Source organism: Lycorma delicatula, chromosome 7, assembly GCF_047948215.1.
Source record: "Lycorma delicatula isolate Av1 chromosome 7, ASM4794821v1, whole genome shotgun sequence".
NCBI lineage: Eukaryota > Metazoa > Arthropoda > Insecta > Hemiptera > Fulgoridae > Lycorma > Lycorma delicatula.
The window spans coordinates 99,146,984-99,172,879 of NC_134461.1; the positions used below are offsets into that span (position 1 = coordinate 99,146,984).

Genomic DNA, 25,896 nt, shown 5'->3' on the forward strand with positions numbered 1-25,896 from the left:
TCTAAATAAAAGGTAGAAAAATCAAGGGAAAAAGTAAAATAGATTTGTTTTATTTTTCTTTAGACAATAAAATAAAAAAAAAGTAATCCCTTTCGGCACGCCGTAAGGAGAAGGTAGATTTCACCGGTACTAAGTAGGGGATAAAAAAAATTTCCACCTTAGAGTTAAGAAAAACTTTAAATTTATTTAATTCCACAATGGTTGCATGTGAAAAATGTTTCAAATGTTTAGTATACGACAAGCCCCATCTACTTACAATTCCAACAATATTTTGGTTTTACCTTGCCTTAAGGGCTGGTCATATCAAAAATTGTTACAGACAAAAGTTTGAGGTAATGTTTAGAGGACTAACGACCACTTTCAACCGATTTGATTCTGTGCCTACTAAGGAAGGTATGATATTTTTTGTCTTCAAAACCCCATTTTTTCCACCCCTTGAGCCAATGGTTGGTGATATAAAATAACTTTACTTAAATAGGTTTTAGGCCTTTATTCAAAGAATAGTAGGAACTGTAAATGAATTCGACATTTTAATTAATAGGAAAGTTATAGCTATATTTTGTTTTTCGAAAAAGTCCTCCCATTTCCACCCCCATCCTATTTTTCCCATTAACAAATTCGACCGAGATTTTGGGTCATTATATTTTATGTATAAATTTGAAAGTGACTGGCGAAAAATTACGGCAGTTATCGTGTCCACGAGAAAGTGAAATATATATATATATATATATATATATATATATATAGATGTTTATACAAACTTTTGAACTGACGGTGGTTTTGGGGTCTGGGAAATGTAAAACGCAAAGATATATCACAATTTTCCGAAAGACTAATTATGTTATCCATTACAATAAGTAGCTTTCTTATGAAATCTACCTAAAAGTAGGAATACAGAAAAGAATGACATTTCAAGTTTGAAATTATTACTATCCTTTTTCTTTAATTTATGGTTTTACTCAATCATTATCATTAACATAACTAATTATGCATTGTTTTATTATTCATTGAAAGAATTATGCGTATTTAAACTTATTTCAAAGTAATCATCCACAGAAAAATTTATTTATGAATAAAACAAAAATTATTTAAGGAAAGTTGAATGATAGTATAACGGAAATCCTTTTATTTTAACCGAATTCCTTTAAATCAATCATCTTATGTAATTTGTATGGAATGAAACAGAAGAGACCTTGGTATCTCTTAACAACGAATTTCCTCTCTTTGGACTAACTATACTAGAAGTAGCAGTACTATAGTAGAAATAGCAGTAAAGGGTAAGGAACAAGAAGTAAAGTCAGGATTGGAATCCAATTTGAAATTGTGTCGGATGTATTAGAGACGTCCCTGAACATCACAATCAAAGGCGGTTTTCCGCCTTATATAGATTGTCATGTAGTACATTGCAATGTCAGACTTGATGGATAATTAATAAACCAACCACATTTAACACTATCATGTGCTATCTCCCTTCCTTTGTAAGTATTTGTGTACGCATATGTGTAGTATATATATATATATTTTTTTATATTTATATAAAAAATAACAGTGATTCAGGGAAAGGAAAATTTTGAAAATTAAATTTCTCGATAAAGATAAATTTATTGATAACATTTGAACAGAAAAAAATACTCCATTAATGAACAATATGTACAAAATTAAATTTTTGAAGATGACATCTTGCATGTGAGCTCCCTTTTTGCGTAAATACTCCGTTATTGCGTAAATATTGTAGTGAAACCGCGCGGACATTTTAACAGTAATTTCAACAATTGCTGTTAGGATTCTGGCTTTTTGTTCTTTTATCGTAGCAGTTTGATTACTACACACTTTGCTTTTATGGTGAACCAACAAATCAGGAGACCTGAAAGACAGTGGTGTGTCACTACTTATCGAAATTATACGATTGCCAAACGATTGGCTTATAGCAGTCATCGATATTCATGCCATATATGATAATGATCCATCTTGTTGAAACCAAGCGTTGTCAGTAATTTGTGGAAATGTCTGCAGTTTTTGCTTTGCATTGTGAAAAACAAAGTTTTTCAGGATGGCCATATATCGATGTTGTGTGATTGTAGTGAGGCCATCCTAGTTTTCAAAAAAAATAAGGGCCTATTACGCCATATATTATAGTAAACTACACAGTAACCTTGTTTTTGTGTAGTGGACGCTAATTTGGCTGTGTAGGATTCTCTTGTGCCCAAAAACGAGAATTCTGTTAATTATGAAATCCATTAAGGTGGAAAATCCCGGGCTTCGTCACTCATCCATAGTTTGTAAACAATGTCATTTTCCTCGTTTATATTTATAACCATTCGTTCACAGAATTGGTGGCTATGTGATAGTTTAATTTCAGTTTCTGATCCGTAACTTGTGCGGATGGTAAAGTAAGTTTTACAATAGTATTATTCGAAAACTTAAACTATAACTTCTGTAAAGACACTGCATGATGACGAAGCCTCCTCAATCATTACTTTTATAAAATATTTTGATGGCAAAAGCAAGTTGCGCACCACTCCAATTACCTGATAACTGAACGGCAATTTGACGTGAACTGGCCAGTGAATAAGTTATTCAGTGTTAACACTCGCCCAGGAATACCGACATAAATTTCAAAAGTTTCCGTTTCCTTGAATCACTCCATACAAATACAAACATATATATTTAATATATATATATATATATATTTAATATATATATATATATATATATAAACTGAATAATGAATATTAGTCCTAAAGATAATGTTTTACATATATTATAAAAAATATATTTTACGAGCACTTACTATAAAATAAAGTGTAATAAAATTAATTTGTTATATTATTCCTTGTAGCATGCTCTACTCCATTTTCTCTTATTTTAAGCTAAACTTATTGCTTAAAAAATTAAAGTTATCAATTTTATTTCCATTATAAAATTAAATTTATCAATATTTAGTAAACTGTATATATATATATATATATATATATATATACATATATAAATCCATAAAACAAATATTTGAATTATAACATGATAATTTTTAACTCCCGAAATATGTAGTTACCGACCGCCGGACTACTTATTGGCAGTTATTTGTAAAAATTTAAATATTCTAAAATTTTAAAAACGTATGATAAATATTCTATTGTAAACAAGAAAAGTAGACCGATCGAAATAACTCCTTTAGAGGGGAAAAAATTGTTACCTGAACTTTTATAAGTGGAAAAGGTAAAGGGGCTTATAATAAACGTAAAAAAGTAAATCTGTTAGCGGGGGTTGATTTTCGAGGGTTGAAAAGGGGTGAAAAATGGTATTATAACGATTTTCGGTGAAAGTTGACGTCAAAAAAAATTTGTGGTTATTTAAGACACAGAAAGGTATACTTTCACCAAGTTTCGTCAAAATTAAATTATTTTTGCGGAAATGAAAAAAAATAATAAAACAAATGATTACTTTTATAGTTATATATGTATAATTTATATTATTATTTAAATTAATTAGCGAATTGAATTTAGATATTAAATATTATAAGATATTATATTAGATATTAAATATTAATATTGGAATATTACATTTTTAAAAAAATAAGTTTTAAAAGGATTTAAAAATCTTGATTAAATTGCTGTAATTTAAAAACATTTAGGATTATTACTATTTATTTATTTTCTTTAATAAAAGAAGGAAAGAAAAAGGAAAAGAAAGGGAAGAAGAATTGAGAAGAGGGAACAAAAAAAAAACAAAAAAACAGGAAAAAACTAATTTTAATTAAAATAGTTTTTATTGTTTTTATTTTAATTATTTTATATCTATCTATTATTTATAATGACAACCTATTAAGCGATCTTTGAGAACTGTGTTTTTGTAAAAATTTAATATTGAATAAAGGCAATATTATTTATTACTTATTGTTAAGTATATTTTAACTGAGTATTATATTAAATGAATTTTTATTTAATTTAAATTTAAAAATTACCTACCATTTAATAATTCAATATTTATCCTGTATTTAGGGAAATTAAAAATTTAGGAATTTTTCTCAATTTAGGTAAAGTTCGACGGCACAATTTGTTGATAAACATTAAAATGATTAAATAAAAAATTATTATAACAGTATTATATTAATTTTAGTTAAAAATGAGTTTCTCTGTAGTCTACTTGGTTTATAAGTAGCAATAATTATATTCTTCACAGACATTAAATTAAAATAATTTTTTAGTAAATTGTATCTTATACTATCATTAGCGGCAATAAATATACTGGTTATTCCATAAAATTTACTGTTAAATGGATTTCTGAATGATAATACGGATTGGATGAACATCCACTGCATGATGGAATAATGGCAGTACTAGATTAGAAAGGACACATCAATTTTTGCTTTACGTTTTATCTGAGTCTTTCTTCGGATTTTGACTCCCGTAAAACGTCTTATTGTATATATTATATGATTATCTACCCAAAGACAGGTTCTTTGCACGATGTCTACCACCATTCTTCTCGATTCCCAGCTAAATATTTCTGTTCTTGTAGTCCTTATTTCGTTTTTTATATTTACTATTTTATTATTTTTTACTATGTTTTTAAAGTTATTATATTTAATATGTTTGTCCTCTCGTTTTTGTACCTTTACTAATCTTTTAAACACTATTACAATTAAATCCTCTCCATTGATAATATATACCACTTATCTTTCTGTTCTATAGCGTTTTAATAATTCTTCTATTTCCGTTCACTTTTCTCTCGTAACATTTAAACTTTTCATTTTTATTTATCTTTGTTATTTGTAATTTTGATTATCTCTTCATTTTTCACTCGGTCTGCTTAATCAGTTTTCAGTCTCTTGTACGCCAACCCCACCGGGTTGGTGATGTGCTAAACTCGTCATCGCAAATCAGCTGATTTCGAAGTCGAGAGTTCTAAGATTCAAATCCTAGTAAAGGCAGTAATTTTTATACGGATTTGAATCTAAATCGTGAAAAACGGTGTTCATTGGTGGTTGGGTTTCAATTAACCACACATCTCAGGAACGGTCAACCTGAGACTGTACAAGAGTACACTTCATTTACATTCATACATATTATCCTCATACATTCTCTGAAGTAATACCTTACGGTGGTTCCATAGCCTAAATAGAAAAAGAAGAAGAAATCTCTTATTGTATACCAACATTTCAAATCCCTTAAGTGTTTTCCTTTGATACTTAGATTTTTCCTCCAGTTTACTTAGATGGCATCCTTAGGTATACTTATCTCATATCTCATACTTATGTGGTTTTCCTTATGTGTCATATGAAGTTGGGCGTTTAGTAAATTGTTATGTATAATACAAATGTCATTGTAATCACAAGAAAGTTGTTCTGTAATTGTTCTATATGTTTTATGCTAAATAATACGGTTTTTTTAAAAATATATATGTTAAAATTATTATTTTCTTTAGTCACGTATTAATAACATCTATTATTAGTATTACTTTACGAGAAAAACTTTTTTTTATGTATTTAAAAATTAAATTTTAAATTTCACCCACGTTGGGAAAATTTATTTTCCTATCGTGACTTTTGAAATATCAAGATAAAATTTATTGAAATTTAAAAAATATTTTTCCAGTACTTTCTAGTTTAGAGCCTCATGAGACACTTAAAACATCTTTTGATATCTGATAAAATCTCGCACAGTAGAAGGGGAAGATCTAAAACTAAAATTATAATTTTCTCTCTCTCTCTCTCTCTCTCTCTCTACATATATATATATATATATATATAAAACGTAATCTATGGTTGCCCCTAGGTTAGAATTTTTTTTTTGCTGAGCGAAAGAAAAGGACCAATAGCTGAAGTAAACCTTTAACAGTGTATTATAAAAAAAGTTTAATAGAATCAACTTTACAGAAAACCTTATCAACTGAATAAGTTTCTTTATAAACGTTGAATAATTTCCAATAATGAGAAGATCTTGATTATAATAATACAACAATTAAATTATTGGTCTTACTCGCAAAAGGATTCCATATTTAGATTAAAAATAAACAAATAAAGCATTTATTAACTGATAAAAACTTAAAAATAAAGGACAAGCAAAATGTTTACAAATAAATTTACCAGTATTCATAGGTTTAAGAGCTAAATTTTTACAGTAATTTTGGTAAGTCATGGAAAACACACGACAATAATTATGATTTCATCAGGTAAATTCTTTTTAGAAGTGCATCGAAAGATTTTCTTTTTTTAAGTCTGCGATGAATATATAAATATTGTGATTTAAAAAAAAAATAATTCAGTGTAAAGTTGATATAAAACAGGTAAAAAGAGTTGTTCAAAGGAAGACTTTTTCCTGCCTCGAAAAAAATACGTACTTTAGCTATAAAGCTTTGATAAAGATTATACAATTAGGGCCAGATTACCGATATAAAATTCCTTTTATATAATTATGTTGTTTACCTTTACCAATGTAAATTTAGATTACATAGACTACGTTAAAAACTGTACTTTCTTATTTTCCCTGTAGTTTCAAAATAACTGTTCAAGGTTCCGCAAGATGTTTTAAATGGAGAACTGACGTTCACTTCAGCAATTTGTGCACCCTCAACATGTAGTAATGAAATAATTCAATTACTTTTTAACCAAAAAGTACTTAACTGGGAGCAAGTATATTCCTTACAAGAGGTCGTAAATATTACGGTAAAAGTAGACGCTGCAGATTGCCATACAATCGATAAACAACCTTTCACTGTTGGAGAATATATTGTAATGTAAGTAACAGTAACAAGTTTTATTAGTTTTAATTATTTAATTACTATGAATTAAATATTTCATAATTGTTTAATTTTTTTAAAAAGAAAGAAATACAACACTTACGCTTTAAAAAAAAAAAATTTCGAATGTTAAAAGATCTTCATCAGAATTCACTGCAAAAATAGTATAAAAGATGTGGCTATTAAATAACGAGACTAATGCTGTAAAATATTTTATTTTAAATTTATACATATTTAATTATTATCCCCTTCAATATACACTCCTCCTCTATCCCTACAACACTCCATCCGAATTTTCCATCGTTCAAAACAGTGCTGGAAGTCTTCTTCTGCGAGCTCTTTCATGACGCGTGCCGCTTTTTCTTTCACAGTTTCAACGGTCTAAAATCTTGTTACTTTTAATGCAGATTTAACCTTGGGGAACAGATAAAAGTCACATGCTGCCAGGTCAGGCGAATAAGGCGGATAGTCTAACACTGGGATGTTATAGTTGGCTAGAAACGTCTTGGACAGACAATGCATTGTGAGTCGTTGCGTTGTGCTGATGAAGAACCTATGACTTGTTCTTCCACAATTCGGGTCGTTTTTTCTTATTTTTCACGGAATTGAGCAAGGATATCAAGGTAGTAATGTTGATAAATAGTTTGACCTTCAGGAACCCAGTGAAGGTACACAATCCCATGAATATCGAAAAAACAATAATCATCGTTTTGAATTTTGATCATAATCTTCAATATCTTTTCAGCCATCTTGGAAACGCTTAAATCACTCAAAAACCCGCTCAAGTGATAAAAATATACTTTTTTTTAATAAAAGATAAGTTTCAGTAGCAGTTTTTCCAAGTTTCATATGAAATTTTACGACAATTCTTTGCTCTAATAAAACACTTGTCAATCTTGGGCAACACAAAAAAACAGATGTTATCCAAACGAAGGCCTCGGCGAAACTAATATGTCTACAGAAACTAGAGTGGCAACAATCGAAAGAGAAGGTTTCACGCTACACAGCTGTTGGTAGTACGAATTTGGCGCATGCGCAGTTCTTCTGTAGCAGCATTAGTCTCATTATTTAATAGTCACACTCCGAATGTATAAAAAATTGTAATTAAAAAATAATAATAAAATTATTATTATTTATAATAAATTATATATTTTTTTGTTTTTTGTTTAAAATTAAACAATAAAACAACTGCTGTCGTTCCAGGCAATACCAATATAAAGTGGACTTGAATTTGATGAGTACACCACACAGTGGTTTAGATGAAATCCATTTAAATCAATGAAAATTCTTAACTTAACTGGTGACGTAATGTACGCCTTCTATGTAGATTTAGATAAGAAAAGATATAACTCAATAAAGATATGTAGATAGTATGAAGATTGAACCTAACAAATAGATGTCCCTTCCAATAAACGAAATGATGTTTCATTCAGGATGGGAATGACCGTTTAATGTTCTTTAATAGAAATATTTTCACAAAAAAAACAAAAATTAATTAAACATTTTAATAGATTGTTTGATATCGGGTAATAGCATATTTCTAGATTGCCTTCGGAAAGTCCGCTTTGTAGTACCGCTTTAGAATTACGTGGTGCATTCTGTTCTTTCTGCCTTAGGTCGGTTCCTCTGTGTTGTCGTTGGGCGTTGCTCAGTAATAAACCAAAACGTCAGTTGTTGTGATTGAACGTGCTTCGTTTCTTTTATTGGAATCAATATTTGCGAGAAACGTATTGGTTCTTTCGGAAGAGGAACACGTCTTTCTCGTTGAACAAGTCATTGGTGAAGGTCCCCAAGTTTACCGATTTCGTGAAGCACAAGTTTTCCGGAAAGTTTCCTAATATTCCTGTTCCTCACCACAATACACTTCAAACTTTCATCGAAAAATTTCAGGCAATAGGCTCTACTGAAGACTTGACATTTCGGATGCTGTGGCCGAAAGTCTATCAAAGTCAATGCGTAAATTAGCACGCAGCAAGACATCGGACTTACTACCGCACCATAAAGCTGTAAGAAAAGAACTGAAACTTTTCCCCTACAAAGTAATGTAAGTTCAAGAACTGAAACTTACAGATCACAACAAAAGACTAAATTATTGTCGATGATTTAAATATTTTATTGACCAGAATTCCGTAGGTATCCTCGAAATTATGTTTTAACAGATGAAGCGTGGTTTTATCGTGTATTTTCACATAATACACGACTGTGGTTGACAACTAACCCCCATGAATTATACGAACAATTTTTACACGAAGCGAACATTTAAGTCTCCTATCTTTTTCTGTTTAGCCTGCGAAACCACCGTAAAGTATTACTTCAGAAGATGAGTGAGGATGATATATATGAATGTAAATGAAGTACAGTCTTGCACAGTCTCAAGTCGACCATTCTGAGAAAATTGGAGTCTGGTCAGATTTGAGTAGAACGCGCATTGTGGGTCCAATATTTTTTTTTAAAATAGTGATCGTTGTGCTGTTTTAACAAACTTATTAGTCAGTTAACAGAAGTGGAAATCAATTACGATTGGTTCCAACAAGATGGCGTAATAGCGCTCACAGATAATACGTCAATCAGTTTTTTACGAATTGTCTTTGGTGAGCGAATCATTTTGAGAGGTTTATTGTCTGCATGATCTTCCAATTTTACTCCCCTTATTATTTTCTATGGGAGGCAGCAAAACAAGTATTGTATGGCAACAGACCACGCACGATTGCCCAACTGAAAACGGCAATAACGGCTTACGTATGAGACATTTAGTACATCAGCTGGTTAAAGTACTAAAAAAAAATTGAAACGCGTGCAGTGTTGCATTGGTCTTGAAGGAGGTCATTTGAAACACCTTTTATAAACTATTCTAGTTAATGTAATATCTGTTTCTATAAAATAATTAATTATAAATACAGAGAAATAGTTAGGAAAGTTTTGTCATTAACTTCCATAATTACAATGCACAGCAACTTTCCGAACGCTCTGTATTATTACTGACATTTCTTTAGTTTATAAAGCTCAATATTTTTTTTCATTTATATACTGTTTCCATAGTAACAAAATGATTATCGTTGATTTACGTTGATTATTGTAATGACCACAACGATTTTTTTGTAAAGGATTTTTGAGCGCCTTTTCCCTACTTTTTAAAAAATCTAGTGATTATGGCTAACATTAATCCAAATAATTAATTACATAATCATTTTTAATCAGGCAAATTAAGAAAATGTTGGCTAAAAGTTTATTTTATACAATGATCAATTCATTTTTTCCTTCCACCAAAGGTATTTATAGTCAAAGAAAATCTTATCAAAATAAACATTTTTTAATTTAAAGATAATTTTTATTGAACTGATATGCATTTAGTTTACATATACTTAAAATATATACTTTAAAGTATTTGCATAAAAATTTTTTTTTAAACACGATGTTGCTTTATCATTGTAAAATTGCCGTATTTTGGCTAGAATATTTATCTTGAATTCTTAACGAAAGATACAATTTGTTTAAACAATGATAAGTTAATAACAAAAAATTTTAATAATTAAAGAATAGCGTAGATGATTAATGTTCCTAATTCTGATTCATAATGTTTAACTACCCAAATGTAATTTGAATTTATTAAGACTAATACCGTCAAATCTGATTTGTCAGTGTTATCTATTAACCTAGCAATGCTGTAAACTCTAGTTGTAACGTTATAACTTTGCTGATGAGTTTGAAGCTTCAAATTAATGTTAAAAAAACGGAAATTACCCCCCAAAAGAGTACTTTTCTTATATTTTCCAGGCAAAATAATGTATTATGTACAGTATAGCCGGGAAGTCACCGTACTCCTAAATTTGAATTTAGAAATTATGAGTTATGATATGTGTTTCGAACATACGTTATTTTCGTTGGGATCGGTTGGCAACAGTTTTTTACAACGCTACACATTCTGAGTAAGACAGTTGTGGTAAAATGGCTGATACGAGTAGTTACAGCGTCGAGGAGCGGTTAGTGAAAAATGTATGGTTCATGAACGATAACATACGCGTCAAACAATGACGCTAATTAGTGATATGTTTCGGCAACGCTTTAATAAGCCACCACCATCACGAAAAGCAACAATGTTGGCTTGGGAAAAATGTGCGTTTGAATTAGGCAGTGTTAAAGACAGGGCACGGAATAGGCGAAAGTTAACGCGGTTAGAAACATGTGCTGCTGTTGTAGTTTCAACTAAACAATTCCCATTGAAATCAACTCGTAAACGGTTAGCTGAACTTCATATACCGCGGACGACAACGCAAGACCATATGAAAAAGGACTTGAAAGTTAGGTTATTTCATTCGATGTTCATCAGTGAACTGTCAGATGCAGACATGGAACGTCGCGCTGCATCTTGCCGGGCTTTATTAAAAAAATTCTAATTTCCTTATCTTCAGTTCCTTTACGTTTTGAGACATGAGGAGTACGAAAACATCGTTCACTTACAGTAGGGTTTCCTTATATATATATATAGGCCTATGTATAAAAGTTTTCTGGCTGAAAAATCTCCTAAACTACTACATCAATTTCATTGAAATTTAGCTATGCTATAGTAGGGTATCTGAAGTTGTGTATGTGAAAATTTTATGAAGATTGATCGAGTCGTTCTTCAGTTACGCTTTAAGTCGAACAAATTTGAGCGGGGCAATTTAGAAACGTAGTTCCTTATGATACTGCAAGCTGGAGCGCTGAGTTCTCTCTATCTGCGATATCTACTGTTCGTTAGCAATATTAAACCAAATTAAAAAAAATATATATTATAATAAAATAAAATTAATGAAAAGTCGGTCTTCTTGCATAGAACTGCGTAAGAGGTTTTTTTATACATTAAATCAGCAGACTGATGATGAATACAGAGATTCTTGGCTGAGGTTGTACGAGCAAAGGAGGTGGATTACAAGAAGTGGGAGGAGTTACTTTAAGAAAAGAAACATAACGATCTAGACCGGGGTGCTGGGGCAGGACCCGGGAACGGCATAGCCGGGCCAGGTACCACTGGCCTTAGCGGTTAGAGACAGAGGCAAGAGCCTCCCCGCCTACTGATGGTAGGCGGGGAGGCTCATTAGAGTCGTAAGGACACTCCTTCGGACTGAGTAATACTTGATTGTTGAGCCGGCCCAGGGAAGCAGGAGAACAAACCAACACAAAAAAAAATCAGCAGACTACATTTTATAACTTCACAAATTTTTTCAGCTATTGTATACTTTTTCAATCTTCTACAAGGGTTTTCGAGTCAAGTTTAAACAAATAAATACATAGTAATTTTTCAGTGCCTTATTAAGTTAAGTAAATAAAATAATCTGAAATAATTATATCATAAAATATGGTTGCAAAACTTTAATAACTGTTTTATCCTCATTTATATATTTTTGATACATTTCCCCAAGAATTTATATACTTATTTTCCAATTAATGACCCAAATTTTAATTTTCCCAACTTTCCGTACTCTTTTTTTCTTTTTCCTTACTCCCCTACGCCGGACCCGCAATTAAGCATATAACAGCGTAGGGGGTGTCCTTGCTACTCTAACAGCCCTTCCCACCTAACGGCAGTATGTCCGGCACGGCAGGTCGGGCTGCCGCTCGGATCTTTATTTTATATTATATTAATAAGCCATTACAATTAGCAACCCATTAGAGCACCCCACTTCCTGTGCAGTTTTTTTAGAAGTGTTCCTACATGAGGGTATCCAGTTGTCATTATACAAAAAACTACCACAAGGGTCCTCGATCCCTCATCACGAACGGCCCACCTCGGCAAACCGTCCTCTCCAGATCGAGGCTGCCCTCGCTAACTAAACACACGCACGGTTACACACGATCGAGGTCCAAACCGTCACGGAATTTTGTCTTCAACATTCTAGTAGCTAGCTTCTCCACACTTGCCCAGGCCTGCCTACTGGAAAGCATATAACCCATAGTCCTCTCTGGAGTAAGCCAGGTCAAACCCAGCTCCTGTCGAACACTGTCCCACCTAAAAACGTGGTATATGGTGTGCTCCGGTGTGCCCTGTGACTCGCTGTATCTACAATCAGAGGTAGCGCGTTTACTGAACCGGCACAGGTACCCCTCAAACTCACCATTCCCGGTTAGCAGCTGGGAGAGGTAGAATCCCACCTCCCTAAAGCCACGCTGAACTCACAGATCAATGTTATGAATAAATCGTCTTGACCATTCTCCCGTAGGAGAAGCATTCCAGACTTCCTGCTAATCTCTCAGAAGGATTTGTCTAGCCTCAACTTTAGGCATTTCGGTATACACTCTGTACAGCATTTGAGCCCTCAGCAGAACATGAGAGATGCCCGAAATCACTTCAGCAGCATCACGGGAAACAGTCGGTATGCCGCAATAATTTTGATGGCAATTCGCCGCTGAATAGATAACAGCCTATTAACGTTCCTTTTACTGGTAAATACATACATCCAGGCAGGGGTCGCATAGAAAATTACGGATAAAGCCACATGCAGAATAAGTCACCTCTTGGACACCCGCGGTCTTTTATGGCTTCCCATAAGTTGACCTAACTTGGCAACAATACTCTCGACACGCTCGGATGTTCTCATCAGATGTGTGTTGAAGAATCGATTCTTCTCGATCCACACTCCGAGGTATTTAGCGCACCCCGTCGTGTTAACCTCAATATCTCCAATAGTTATTCTCATCTCTAGTATTCACCTCCTCCCAGCGAGTGCGACAGCCTTGGACTTATCCGGGGCCAAACTAAGACCTCTCAAATGTAGCCACTCACTCAAAAACTTTCTGTACTTGATCATCTATCTTATTACGCCATAGGATCATTTCTGATTGGTGAAACATTAAAATACTGTAGTTTGAACTAATAACGAGTTCTGATTCTCTTTATGTTTTATTTATTTTAATAAAAAATGAAATATAGTAAAAAAAAGCTTCAAAGGTACTTGTGTACTTAGGGTTTAAAATACGTAAGTCGATCCTAGTTGGCTTTGTTTTTTGTGTTTTCTTTTTTTATAATTTATAATATTTAGGTAATACAGTTGTAAGATAAGTGATTGTAAACTAAACGAGTTAATGATAAATTTAATGATTACCAAAATAGTTTCTTTGTCTGTCATTGCTGTTTTAATTCAATAATAAAGATGAGTTTTTTAATTAATGCAAGTCGAGTTTTGAGCGATCTTTAAAAAAATAAAGTTTTATCTCGTAAAATACTTTGTAAATATGTACCTACAAAGGAAGTTTATAGATATCGAGTAAAGCCATTTCCATTTTTTCAAAAAATGATTTAAGTACGGAAATAAAAAAGTATAAGTCTATATAAAAGGTTTGTGATTATAATATTTGTAAAAGAAATCTTTGGTAAAATGAATTTGGATTTCACTCGCAGGATACTATGAATTGATGAATTTTTTTTACAACTGAATGACGATGCTAAAAAAATTGAGCAAATATATTAGCAAGTATGATTGTTTAATACTTGGACAGATGACATCATCTTCAACCATCGAAATTATTTTATTGGTTTATAGATTTTATTAAGTTTATTGGTTTATTGTAGTTAACCCTTCATTTTTAATGCTAAAGTAGTATTATGATGTATAATTTATTTATAAAACAGAAGTTAACAAGAATTTCAATAAGACACTTATTTAAAAAAAACAACACACTATTTATAAATTTATCTTTCACTTTAATTTCTTTTATTTTTTTAAAGTTCTTAATTTTTAAAATTTTTAATCTTTTTTCAGTGCAATATGCCTTTTATTTCTGGCATTAGTAATCGTCAGTACAACATTCGATGTTTTGATGAGTAGAGAATCAGCAAGAAGTATAAGTAAGTTATAAGCTTAATTAATTTTAATTTGTTAAAAAAAGTAAATTATGTGTCGGTACGACTTCGGTATATAACGATTTTTTTAACAATAATATAAATTGTAAGATAGAGCTAGGATTAGCAAATTATAAAAAAAAAAAAAATCAAAAAAATTAGCGCAATTCATTACTTTCAACCTTTTTAATTGCTTTTCAATTTTAAAATAAGAAACAAAACGCTACATTATTAAACATATATTTTTTAATTCAATTGTTTTAATTATTACATATTCCAGCAACTTCAAATTTCTCAATGATGATTTTAAATCTTTTATTATAATTTTTTTCTTTTTAATAAAAATAAGTATACAGAAAGAAATTGCAAACGTTAGGATTAATATTTATATTTCGAGAAATTAACTGACCAGGAAAAATTATTTGTAAAATTTATAGACTTTTTGCCGTGTCTGATGTAGTATCACTTTGTTGGAACCATAATTTTATTATTTTCTTTCTTTAAATGTCGTAATTCAGCGGTAATAGAAACACACTGCAAGCAGTGATTGTAAAACAAAGTTTCTTTGTTTAATTCAATTAAAAAAAAAATAACCAGTGATTCCAAGCAATGTCACTCCATTCTAAATAGGTAAATTTTCATTAAGGTGTAATCGTTCATCCAAAAAAAAAGTTGCTCGGAAAACTTACGAGGTCTGTAAATAAAGTAATGAGACTAGTTTTTTTTTACAGCCAAAGTGGCAACACTGTAAAGTTATAAACATATGGTTATATTAACAGCTGTTTTATATTAGTTATTAATATTTTTAGTCTATTGTTGCTACGTTAGACGTAAAAAAACTATTTGTGAATAGAGTTTATATTGAGCGTTACAAACATGAGTGGTATTAATTATGAGTAACGTTGTGCAATCAAGTTTTGTGTTAAACTGGATGAGAATGGTACTACTGAAACTTCTTCAAAATTGAAAGGGGCATGTGGAGATGACTCTTTGTCACGAGCCCAAGTTTTTAGGTAGTTTAAAGCATTTTAAGATGGCCGGGAATCAGTTGCGGACGATCCACGCTCTAGAAGACCGTTAACGTCAAAAAGTGACAACAATGTTGAGCGAATAAGAGACTTTTGGAGTTTTTTTCTACAGGACAGACTGTAAATCAACATGTTTACCGAGAAATTCTTAAAAGACTGGGGAAAAGAGTTACACGCATGAGACCAGCCATCAAAGACAACTGGATGCTGCATCATGATAAAGCACCTTGTCACGCTGCACACTCAGTTAATGAGTTTTCGACAAAGAAAAACATTCCTATAGTTCTTGAGTTACCTTATTCACCTGACTTGAGTCCCTGCGACTTTTTCCAATTCCCGACTTTAAAAAAACACCTCAAAGAACACCATTTTGGGACAGTAGAAAACATTTTAAAAAATGTAACTGACCATCTGAAGGATATTCCGGTTTCTGAGTTCCAACACTGCTATGAATAGTGGGAAAACTATTGGAAGCGTTGCGTGGCTTTGCAAAGGAACTATTTCGAAAGTGATTGAGTCCATGTATAATTGAACTGTAAATAAAAAGTATTTCTGAACCGGTCTCATTACTTTATTTACAGATCTAGTGTATCTAGCATTATAATAGATATGAAATTATATCATTATAATAGATATCATTATCATTAATTAGATAAGAAATATATGATTATATTAGATATGAAATAGAACTGAGCATTGCCTGAAATGATAAATTAACACCTACGGAATGTTTTAAGTTAATACTTAGGGTATTTACACAACACTTCAATGAATTTTCTACGAAAAGGAAATTCGGTTGATTATTTGGCACATTTTTCTGACCGAGTTGAATTTTTTATAGGTGAAGAGCGGCACGTTTTGTCCGATAATTTAAGGATCATATCAATCCATAAAGATTTACTGAATCGCTTGTCTTATCCTTTCAACGGTTTCAAGAATCTTAAAAAAATTGGCAATGGGCAAAAAATATCTAATCCACTTTTCAGTCTTTTGAAATTTTTATAAAAAATTTAAATAATATTCCGTTAAGGAAATCGTCCGCTTCTTTGAAATTATCATGTAAAAACATTTGTGACTGATTTTCACTAAAGATCAACATCGAAACATCAGATAAAAAGCGTTGTTGTTCCATTGATCATTTACACCACTCCATAACCACTGGCGAGTTAACATGCGATGTAGTATTGTTTGCAGTTTTCAACCTACCGGGTTGGTCTAGCGGTGAACTCAACATCGCTAATCAGCTGATTTGGAAGTCGAGATTTCTGAGGTTCAAATCCTAGTGAGAGCAGTTACTTTTATACGGATTTGAATACTAGATCGTGGATACCGCGTTGTTCTTTGGTGGTTGGATTTCAATTAACCACACATCTCAGGAACGGTCGACCTGAGGCTGTACAAGACTACACTTCATTTACATTCATACATATCATCTTCATCCATTGTCTGAAGTTACCTTACGGTGGTTCTGGAAGCTAAACAGTAAAAAAGAGAAGGGAGTGTGCTATATTCTATTCTCTCTTCAATTACGCCCATTATATATTAACTCAAAAATTGTTATATTTTTGTCATGCTGCCCGTTAAAATCGATTTTTAAATTACAATATTATATCACTTTTTTGTTTTGTTTATCATTTATCATTATACTTTATTGTAATTAAATAAATTGAACTTTTATCAGAGTATTAAAATTTTTTATCGAGCTATGAGATTAAGATTTTAAATCTACTTTATGGATCTGTAACTGGTTAATAGAATCGAATTACAGACAGAAAATGGAAAATATAATATTTCACCTAAATGTTTCTTTTTTCAATATCATACGTATGCTTATTCAGGATTATATAGAAAATTCGAATTTTTTACACACTTTTTTTTTACTCCGCTTTAAATAAAAGTAAATAGTTTTAATAAAAACAAAAACAATACTACATAACAGTTAAAATGAGTTCTCAATTTACGAGGAGGAGAGGCACTAATATTTCCCTTAAAGTATATTGAATGACGGACTCCAAAGGTTATGTACAATTGAATTTTTTCTGATGGTTTTTGGTAATTAATCGATTAACGTCGGCCAGAAGTCTTTAAAAAATCCAAGATTTATGGATGGATTTTATTAAAATTTAGTGGTATAATACGATTGCCATGGATTAGAATACACAACAGATCCCACGTTAAAACTGGTTTTCATGTTATCCGTTATGATGAGGATCTAGAGCGAATAACTTTCCAGATATTATTTGATTACCTGAAAATTTATAATTAATACTTACTGTCGTGAAGGATTTGTGTTAGTATAATACGTACATCTCAAACGCAAAATCGACATTTTTTAAAATGAATCATCATCAGTGGCGATGAAAAACGGATCGTCTACAATAAATCGAAAACGATCATGGTCCAAGCTTGATGAACCACATCGATGTGTCAAGCCACATCGAAAGCTAAATTGCATAAAAAAAAGATCATGCTGTCAATTTGGTGGGATTACAAAGCCCCCGGTACCACCGTAAGGTATTACTTCAGAGGATAAATGAGAATGATGAGTATGAATGTCAATGAAGTGTAGTCTTATACAGTCTCAGGCTGACCATTGCTGAGATGTGTGGTTAATTGAAACCTAGCCACCAAAGAACACCGGTATCCACACGATCTACTATTCAAATCCGTTTAAAAGTATCTGCCTTTACTAGGATTTGAACATTAGAACTCTCGACTTCGAAATCAACTGATTTACGATGACGGGTTAATCACTAGACCAGCCCGGTGCGCTGTGTGTATTTTGAGCTGTTTTCATGAAACCGAACGATCAATTCAGATGTTTACTGTAAACAACTAAGGAAACTGGAGGAAGCAATCAATTATAAAAATTCAAAGGAAGAATTCACAAATCGCAAAAGAATCGTATTCTATCAAGACAATGCAAGGCCTCACACATATTTGTTAACTCATGGAAAATAATTGTAGCTTAGTTGGGAAGTGTTGTTTTATCCCTCATACAGCCCTGATATTACACCATAGATTATCATTTATTTTGAAATTTGAAATATTCTTTGAATGGTAAAACATTTAGAAATGATGGTGACCTGAAATCACACTTGGTTCAGCTTTTTGCTAATAAGGGCGCGGAATCAAGAAGTTGACGGCAGGAGTTTATCGGATAAAATGAAAATTATATAACTGATTAAAGTTCATCCTTTGTATAAAAATATTGAGTTTTATTTCACTACAAAAACAAAATTATTTTCTTGCTAACCCAATAATGGAGAAAATCCTTTGCTAAATGAATATTACAATATCGTAACAGCTTAGTCGGTAAAGTATTCATTCAGTTGCAGATGTAGAGGTTGACTTCAATACCAGCAATCACCGTATAGATTTGTAATAAAGTAAGCACCTTCCTCCATCAGCAATGTATACGAACCAAAACTATTTTTTTTCTTTTTCCCTATTTCCTATTCGATTTTTCCCCATATGAGATTGAAATTATTCTTTGAGGAGTCTTATTTCAGTTTCTCAATGCTCTGATTTTAAATGAAAAATAGTTACATAATTTCTTCAGTGTATTTTATGATTTGTGCAAGTTTTCAATAACTGCTTGTATTGTATGGGGTTGAATTTTATAGCCTGCGCTTTGATAAAAGCGACGTTACGACAAGTTTGGCGAATTCTCCGTACTTACAAAATTAAAGCCATTGAAAAGCTTAAGAAAGGTTCAAAATAAATTTCTTTATTAGAATGAGGAATTATTTTTTAGAAAAACTGGATATTTTTTATTTTAAAAAGAACGAAAATATTTTGAATTTGACATGATTAAATTGAATACTCAAACCAATATTTTTTTTTTTTTTTTAAATTTCTATAATTTAATTCAGTAGAGAGGATAGTATTTTATAATAAAAAAAAAATTAAATTGTAAATTGATCAATGATTTAAAGTAGAAATTTCTGTACTAAAATCGTTCATAAATCTGCATTTATTATTCAGTATATTAAAATATATTTTATTATTACATTTTTTGACACTGAAAGAAAGTTTAAAAAAGTGAATTAGATTCAATTTTGATGTAGAAAAACTAGACTGAATGTGACAAGTGCTATTTTAAAAAAATAAAATAAATTGTAGCTTAGGTTATTTAAATATATATACTATTTTTTATTCAATCAGAAAGACTGAATTGAGAAGTGTTAATCTGAATTATCACTTCTCGTTATAATGACTTATAAAAGGAAATTTTGAAGAAAAATATGTTAAGAGTCGAAAATTATTCATTAAATTAATTAGTAATAAAATACAGATTATTTATTAATAATTACTAAAACGTATAAATATATTTATTCATATTTTTACTGTTTGATTATAGAGACAAATAAGAAGCACTTGTTTTTCAAAGCATTTTCTGTTTCAAAAAATTGTAGTCGACTTTTTAGTACAACTATGGCTGAAGGATCATTATCTTGCATTAATGGAGCTCGATTTTTGTGCATTGCATGGGTTGCAATAGGACACCGATATAAATTCACTTGTCAACAGCCTTTAACAAATTTGCTTTACCTCCCAGATGTAAGTAATAAATCAAATAAATAAAAGTAATTAAAATAACGAGATAAGAACGATGAAAATTAAATATTAATGTGTTCAGTGTTTTATTTTTCAATTCAAATCTTTATTCGTAAATATATATAAAATCAAATTTTTAATTACTCCTCCCAAAATTTTATGATTATTGAGTTTATTATTATTTATGATTATGGAAAGTGATTATTGGTCATTTTTCTGATTACTGAAAGTCGAATTGTCTCAGAGAGTATGAAAGTACTACTTATAACAACAATCTATTATTTTTCAAAATAGTACAACTGTATTCTTAACTAGATGGCTCAAAAGAAAAGCTATAGAAGAAAGCGTAAAATAATGATTATCAATTTTAAGCAGACCTTGAAAGAAACACAGAGGCAAATAGTTCTATGGATCAGTCGATGTCAACAGAATTTAAGAAGGATTATGCCACAATTCCGCACATCTTAATAAATATAATAATTCCGTAAACATAAGGTTTCGGTGTAGACAATCATGAGAGAGACGTGACCTTACTACATAATATATCTATATATATAAAGTAAGATCTCATCTTAAAAAAAAAACAAATCTGTAAACAGAAATTAAAACCAAACCCTATAGATTTTCTTAAAGCCTGCTAGGTAACATTGGTCTGAGGAATTTCTAGATAACAAAATTATACGGAATCGTCATTATGCGCGATTGTCATGATACGATAACTGCGTAAAGTTATCGCATCTTGATAGTCAACAATTCTTCGTAGTTGATATATGAGGCGATTTTCCACACATTAGATTTGAGAATACACAAACATGAGAGACATTTAATAGTTTTTTGCATTTTAATACTATGTAAATTTACTAAAATAATGTATTATTATGGAAAAAAGTAAAAATAATGAAGAAAAAAGATTATTGAATAGAACTAAATATTATGTAAATGCCTGCTTAAAACGCTGGGTAGACAATTCTCATGATGTAAAAAGGTCTATAGATAGGTATCTGGCGTTAAAAGCAAAATAATCGTAAATACTCTGTTATAAACGATGTTATTCAACAATTTTTCAAACTGCATTTCTATATATTTGTGTTCTTTTTAGTATTGTATTTTTTATTGTTGTTTTAATTACTTTAGAAACTATAAAAAGAGGCTGAAAAATGAACAGAACAGGAAAAACAAAGATAATATGATTAAGCCTACTTAAATTACCATAGAGCTAGTTAGAAAGAATAGTTCAATCCGAGTTGCAAGTCACGAGAAAGTAGAATTTTCCGGTTGACGTCACGTCAATCTGGCAACGTTATCAACTATAATTTTCAGGATTGTTTAATTAAATTAACATCTAAATAAATAATAATAAGTTTTACAATCTAAGTATTTTTTATTACAGGTATTAAAAGCATGGTGGTCAATGCTTATAGTAAACGCCACACTATCAGTGGATGTATTTTTTTTGCTCGGTGGTTTGCTAAATTCATACGTTTACATGAAAGTACCTGGACGAACGCATAATATAAAAGCAACCTTAATTGATTTCGTACACAGATATTTAAGGTAAGTTTTCATTTGAATAAGTAATTTCATTGTAATATAACAATACACGATTATTTTACTTTTACTTTATTAAAGGTGGTACATCTTAATCCGTTTAGTACATTGGGGATTACTTAATTTTATTCACTTAACTAAAATGATAGTATATTAGGGACTGACACTCAGTGAGTCTAACTGTACTGCTGAGAGAGTGGTCAGTAACGCAGTAGAAAAAAACAGTTTGGCAACAGATAGTGTTGTTATTTGTATTTTTACTTTCCCATCTAGATAGCGCTATATCACAGAGCTATAGCTCTAAAAGGGTAAGTATTGAAATCGGTCAAATTTGAGCATATGCGGTTTTCATCGTATTTTGACCTTTTAACAGCTAAGGAACCCAAAAACCGAATGGAAATTTTCCGGATGTTAATGTTCGTATGCATAACCCACCGGATTGGTCTAGTAGTGAATGCGTCTTCCCAAATCAGCTGATTTGGAAGTCGACAGTTCCAGCGTTCAAGTCCTAATAAAGGGAGTTACTTTTATACGGATTTGAATACTATATCGTGGATACCGGTGTTCTTTGGTGGTTAGGTTCAATTAACCACATCCCAGGAATAGTCAAACTGAGACTGTACAAGACTAACTTCATTTACACTCATACATATCATCCTCTGAAGTAATACCTGAATGGTAATTCCCGGAGGCTAAACAGGAAAAAGAAAGAAATGTTCATATGCATGTGTGTATGTTCGTTGTTGGCTTCTAAATCACTTTATATGTCTGGAACTACTGGACCGATTTTGATCAAACTTTATCCTACTACTTCCACATATGGAGCATTGATGCCATTGAATTATCAACTTAAAAGGTGATTGGCGTGAGGCTGTAGAGCAAGGTTACCCTCAATATTTCGAAATTTCGCCTAATTAAGGTCATTTTTTCTAAGGCACATTTGCTAATTAAAAAATAACAGTGTTTCGAGAAAAATATTTTTGCAAAATCAAACCTACACCACAAAAAATGCTCAAAAGCTTCATTGTGTTCACTATAATGGTTTTTTTCATTATGGTTTCTTCTATTGTCGTCTAACTACGCATAATAAATTAATTTTTACAAAATTCTTTTTTTTTCTGTTCAGTCTCCGGAACCACCGCAAGGTATTACTTCAGAGGATGAATGTGGATGATATATGTATGTGTAGGTCTTGTACAATCTCAGGTCGACCATTCCTGCGAACTGTGATTAATAGAAACCCAACTACCAAAGAACAACTGTATGCTCGATCTAGTATACCGGTGTCCTTTGGTAGTTGGTTTTCAATCAACCACATTTCTCAGGAGTGGTCGACCTGATACTGTACAAGACTACACTTCATTCACATTCATACATATCATCCTCATTCATCCTTTTAAGTAATACCTTACGGTGGTTCCGGAGGTTAAACAGAAGAAATAATAGTAAAAATTTTTTACTAAATCGAATCTGAAATCTTGGAAACCGAAATCCAACAAACGGCTGGACCTAAACAAAAATCATGCATTTTTTCTTTTCCTTTTTTATTGTAATCAAGACTGCTTTAAAAAAAGATTTTGTTAAAACTGAACTTTGACTTCTACTTTGGGGTTTGCGCAAAAAGTAAGAAACATGGTCGTGTGACGTATCAACTTATACATTTTCAAAGCCGCTGAAAAATATTCTGTTATTTAAAGTTGTTGAAATAGAAGCATTTTTATTAATACCAGATTTGAAATTTGGGGTTTTAACCTCAATCTAACATTATTATCTTATAATTATAACGTGAGATTTTTTTAATATATTAATTATATTTTATTTATAATTACCATTTGTTTAGATGTCACCAAATGTTTTGAAGGGGATATAATTTTGTAACAGATAAAAATAAAAATAATATTTAAATAAATTAAAAAGCGTTCGCAACGGCGTAAACGTGCATCAGAAACAACCATCAAAAATAAACCCTGTTTATACAACACAAGTTTATTACAACTCTACGGGTAATCATACAATATCCCATTAACATGTTATTGTCTTTCACAAACCATTTCCTTCCTGTCTGCAATCTAATTGCACTAGGTACGAACAGTAAACGATTTAATCGAGAACATTGTTTACATGGGATTTCGATAAATACTATGTATTACACAGAATGACTCGAAATTCACTACTCATTAAATGAAATTAACTCTCTTCCGTTAAATATTCCGTTAAATATACATATTATTTCAACAATAATTTAAGGATCACTAGTGTCAAACTGTGTAGATTCATATATTATTTAAATTTGTATTTTCAAAAAATAGTTGATTTTCTTTGCTGAAATATACTTTTGGTCAAGTCTTGTAATTTATATTTTATATAACCCAATAAGTAAAACCTATAAGCAGTAAATCTCGTTCCTATAAATCTTGTGTTTAATCTCGTTGCCACTGAACAATCAATGAGCGTAATAACATAATAACACATCACTTTCTGAAAGTTCTACTGTCCTAAAAGTAAATTTCTTCAATATATCGAAATATATCTATAGTTTTATGGTAGTGTCGGGTAGAAGAGTTGTTTCATTACATGTATTTTAGAGGTAATTTAAAAATATGAAAATAAAAAAACAGGAAAAGTATATAATACTGCGAATACGAATTACTACACTTGTAAAACCATTATTTTTAATATTATAGGTAAAAGGGTATATTATATATTATTGGATATAAAAAATTAATTCATAATTATACATTAACGTTGTGCCCACTTTTTAAGTAATATTTCATGGAAAACACTGTATTTGTACAATTAAAATTACGTCTAATTTAATTAAAAACGTGGGAAGTACCCATAGATTTTAAAGAATAAAGATACACTTTTCAAAAAAATAATGTCACTGGAACAATAAAGGGGGCTGTGTAGTGACACCATCGTTATTAATGATCGTACCCCAGTGTGTAAACTTATTTCTTCATCAAATTGTACTTATAAAAACACTTTTTATTAAATACTGGGAATAGTAAATCCAACACAAATTAATATAATGATTTAAATCAAATTTTCTAAATTGTGTTTAATTTTGAAAATTAAATTTTAAGAATCATCGTATAACAATGATTCCCTAACAATAAAAGGAACATTATCAGTGTTTAGCGGAAGTTTTGCTGAAAACAGGGATAAGTACTTTTACTTAGTTGGGTAAAACAATTTAGAGACCAAGTGGTAAACTGAAGAAATATCTGTACTACAGAGTGTTCAAGTTAAAAGAGGTCTCAATCATTCAGTAGTTTATAATAAATACATTTTTTTTTTAAATGTATATATTGGTGTAAGGTGGGTAAAATAATGTGGAGGGTGTTGGTTCGACTGGAGTGGGGAGGACTTTGTATTGCCTGCACATTTAAATATCGGTAGTCTGTGTCGAGCTTTTGAACAAGATTGCGTAATGGCATGTTTGTTAAAATATGGTTAAAAGTTGAAGAACGTACATTCATGATGGACACTTATTTATGGGAAAAATCTCATGTTGTGTGTCGGCGAATGTTCAGGGAAAAATCTGAAAAGGAAACACCGGTAAAAAGTGTTATTGTGAAAGTTAGTTAAAACATTTCTTGAAACAGGTTCGATGTTAGACCAATATTGTGCCGGACACTGGCCAATTTTAACTGATATTGTCTTGTACGCAGGTCGTACAGGACATTAAAGCGGCCGTTACAAGAACTCCTCATAAATCTTTGCGGAGACTAAGCCGGGAAAAAACATTTCACTAGGTTCAGCCCACACTGCAGTGAGGAGAATGCTGAAAGTTATCCGTATCGAATGTAGGATTTCTATGAGCTAACTAATGCTGGTTATTCGTTATCAATGGTTCAAGAACTTTATTAGAAGCAACACTGGCATTTTAAATCAAGAGTTTTTTCACAGATGAAGCCTGGTTTCACCTTGATCGGTATGTTAATAATCATAACTTCGGATATGGGGTACTGAAAACCCGGACATCTTTTAATCTATCCACAAAAAAAATAGATGTTTGGTGTGCCGCTTCAAGGCGACAAATAAATAGGACGATTATTTTTTTAAAAACCTGTGGATTTTGGGGCCTACCAACAGAAATATCCAACAACTTATAGTCTTACTACAAGAGGATAAGCGAGACTGCTGATTGTAGTCAGGTCAGCGCCACTTACCATGCAGTTCGCTCTATTACGGAGATACTAT

The 25,896-nt window shown here is 31.3% G+C and overlaps 1 protein-coding gene across 2 annotated transcripts in view; it reads left to right on the top strand.

Moving 5' to 3' along the window:
• Positions 1-25,896, top strand: part of LOC142327378 (nose resistant to fluoxetine protein 6-like) — a 126,945-nt gene that overhangs the window by 74,575 nt on the left and 26,474 nt on the right. For both annotated transcript variants that reach the window (XM_075370379.1, XM_075370378.1), the window contains 4 exons: positions 6,512-6,735; positions 14,475-14,560; positions 19,946-20,145; positions 21,533-21,696. In XM_075370379.1, the coding sequence (XP_075226494.1) occupies positions 6,512-6,735; positions 14,475-14,560; positions 19,946-20,145; positions 21,533-21,696 (674 nt within the window). The remainder of the gene's footprint in view (positions 1-6,511; positions 6,736-14,474; positions 14,561-19,945; positions 20,146-21,532; positions 21,697-25,896) is intronic.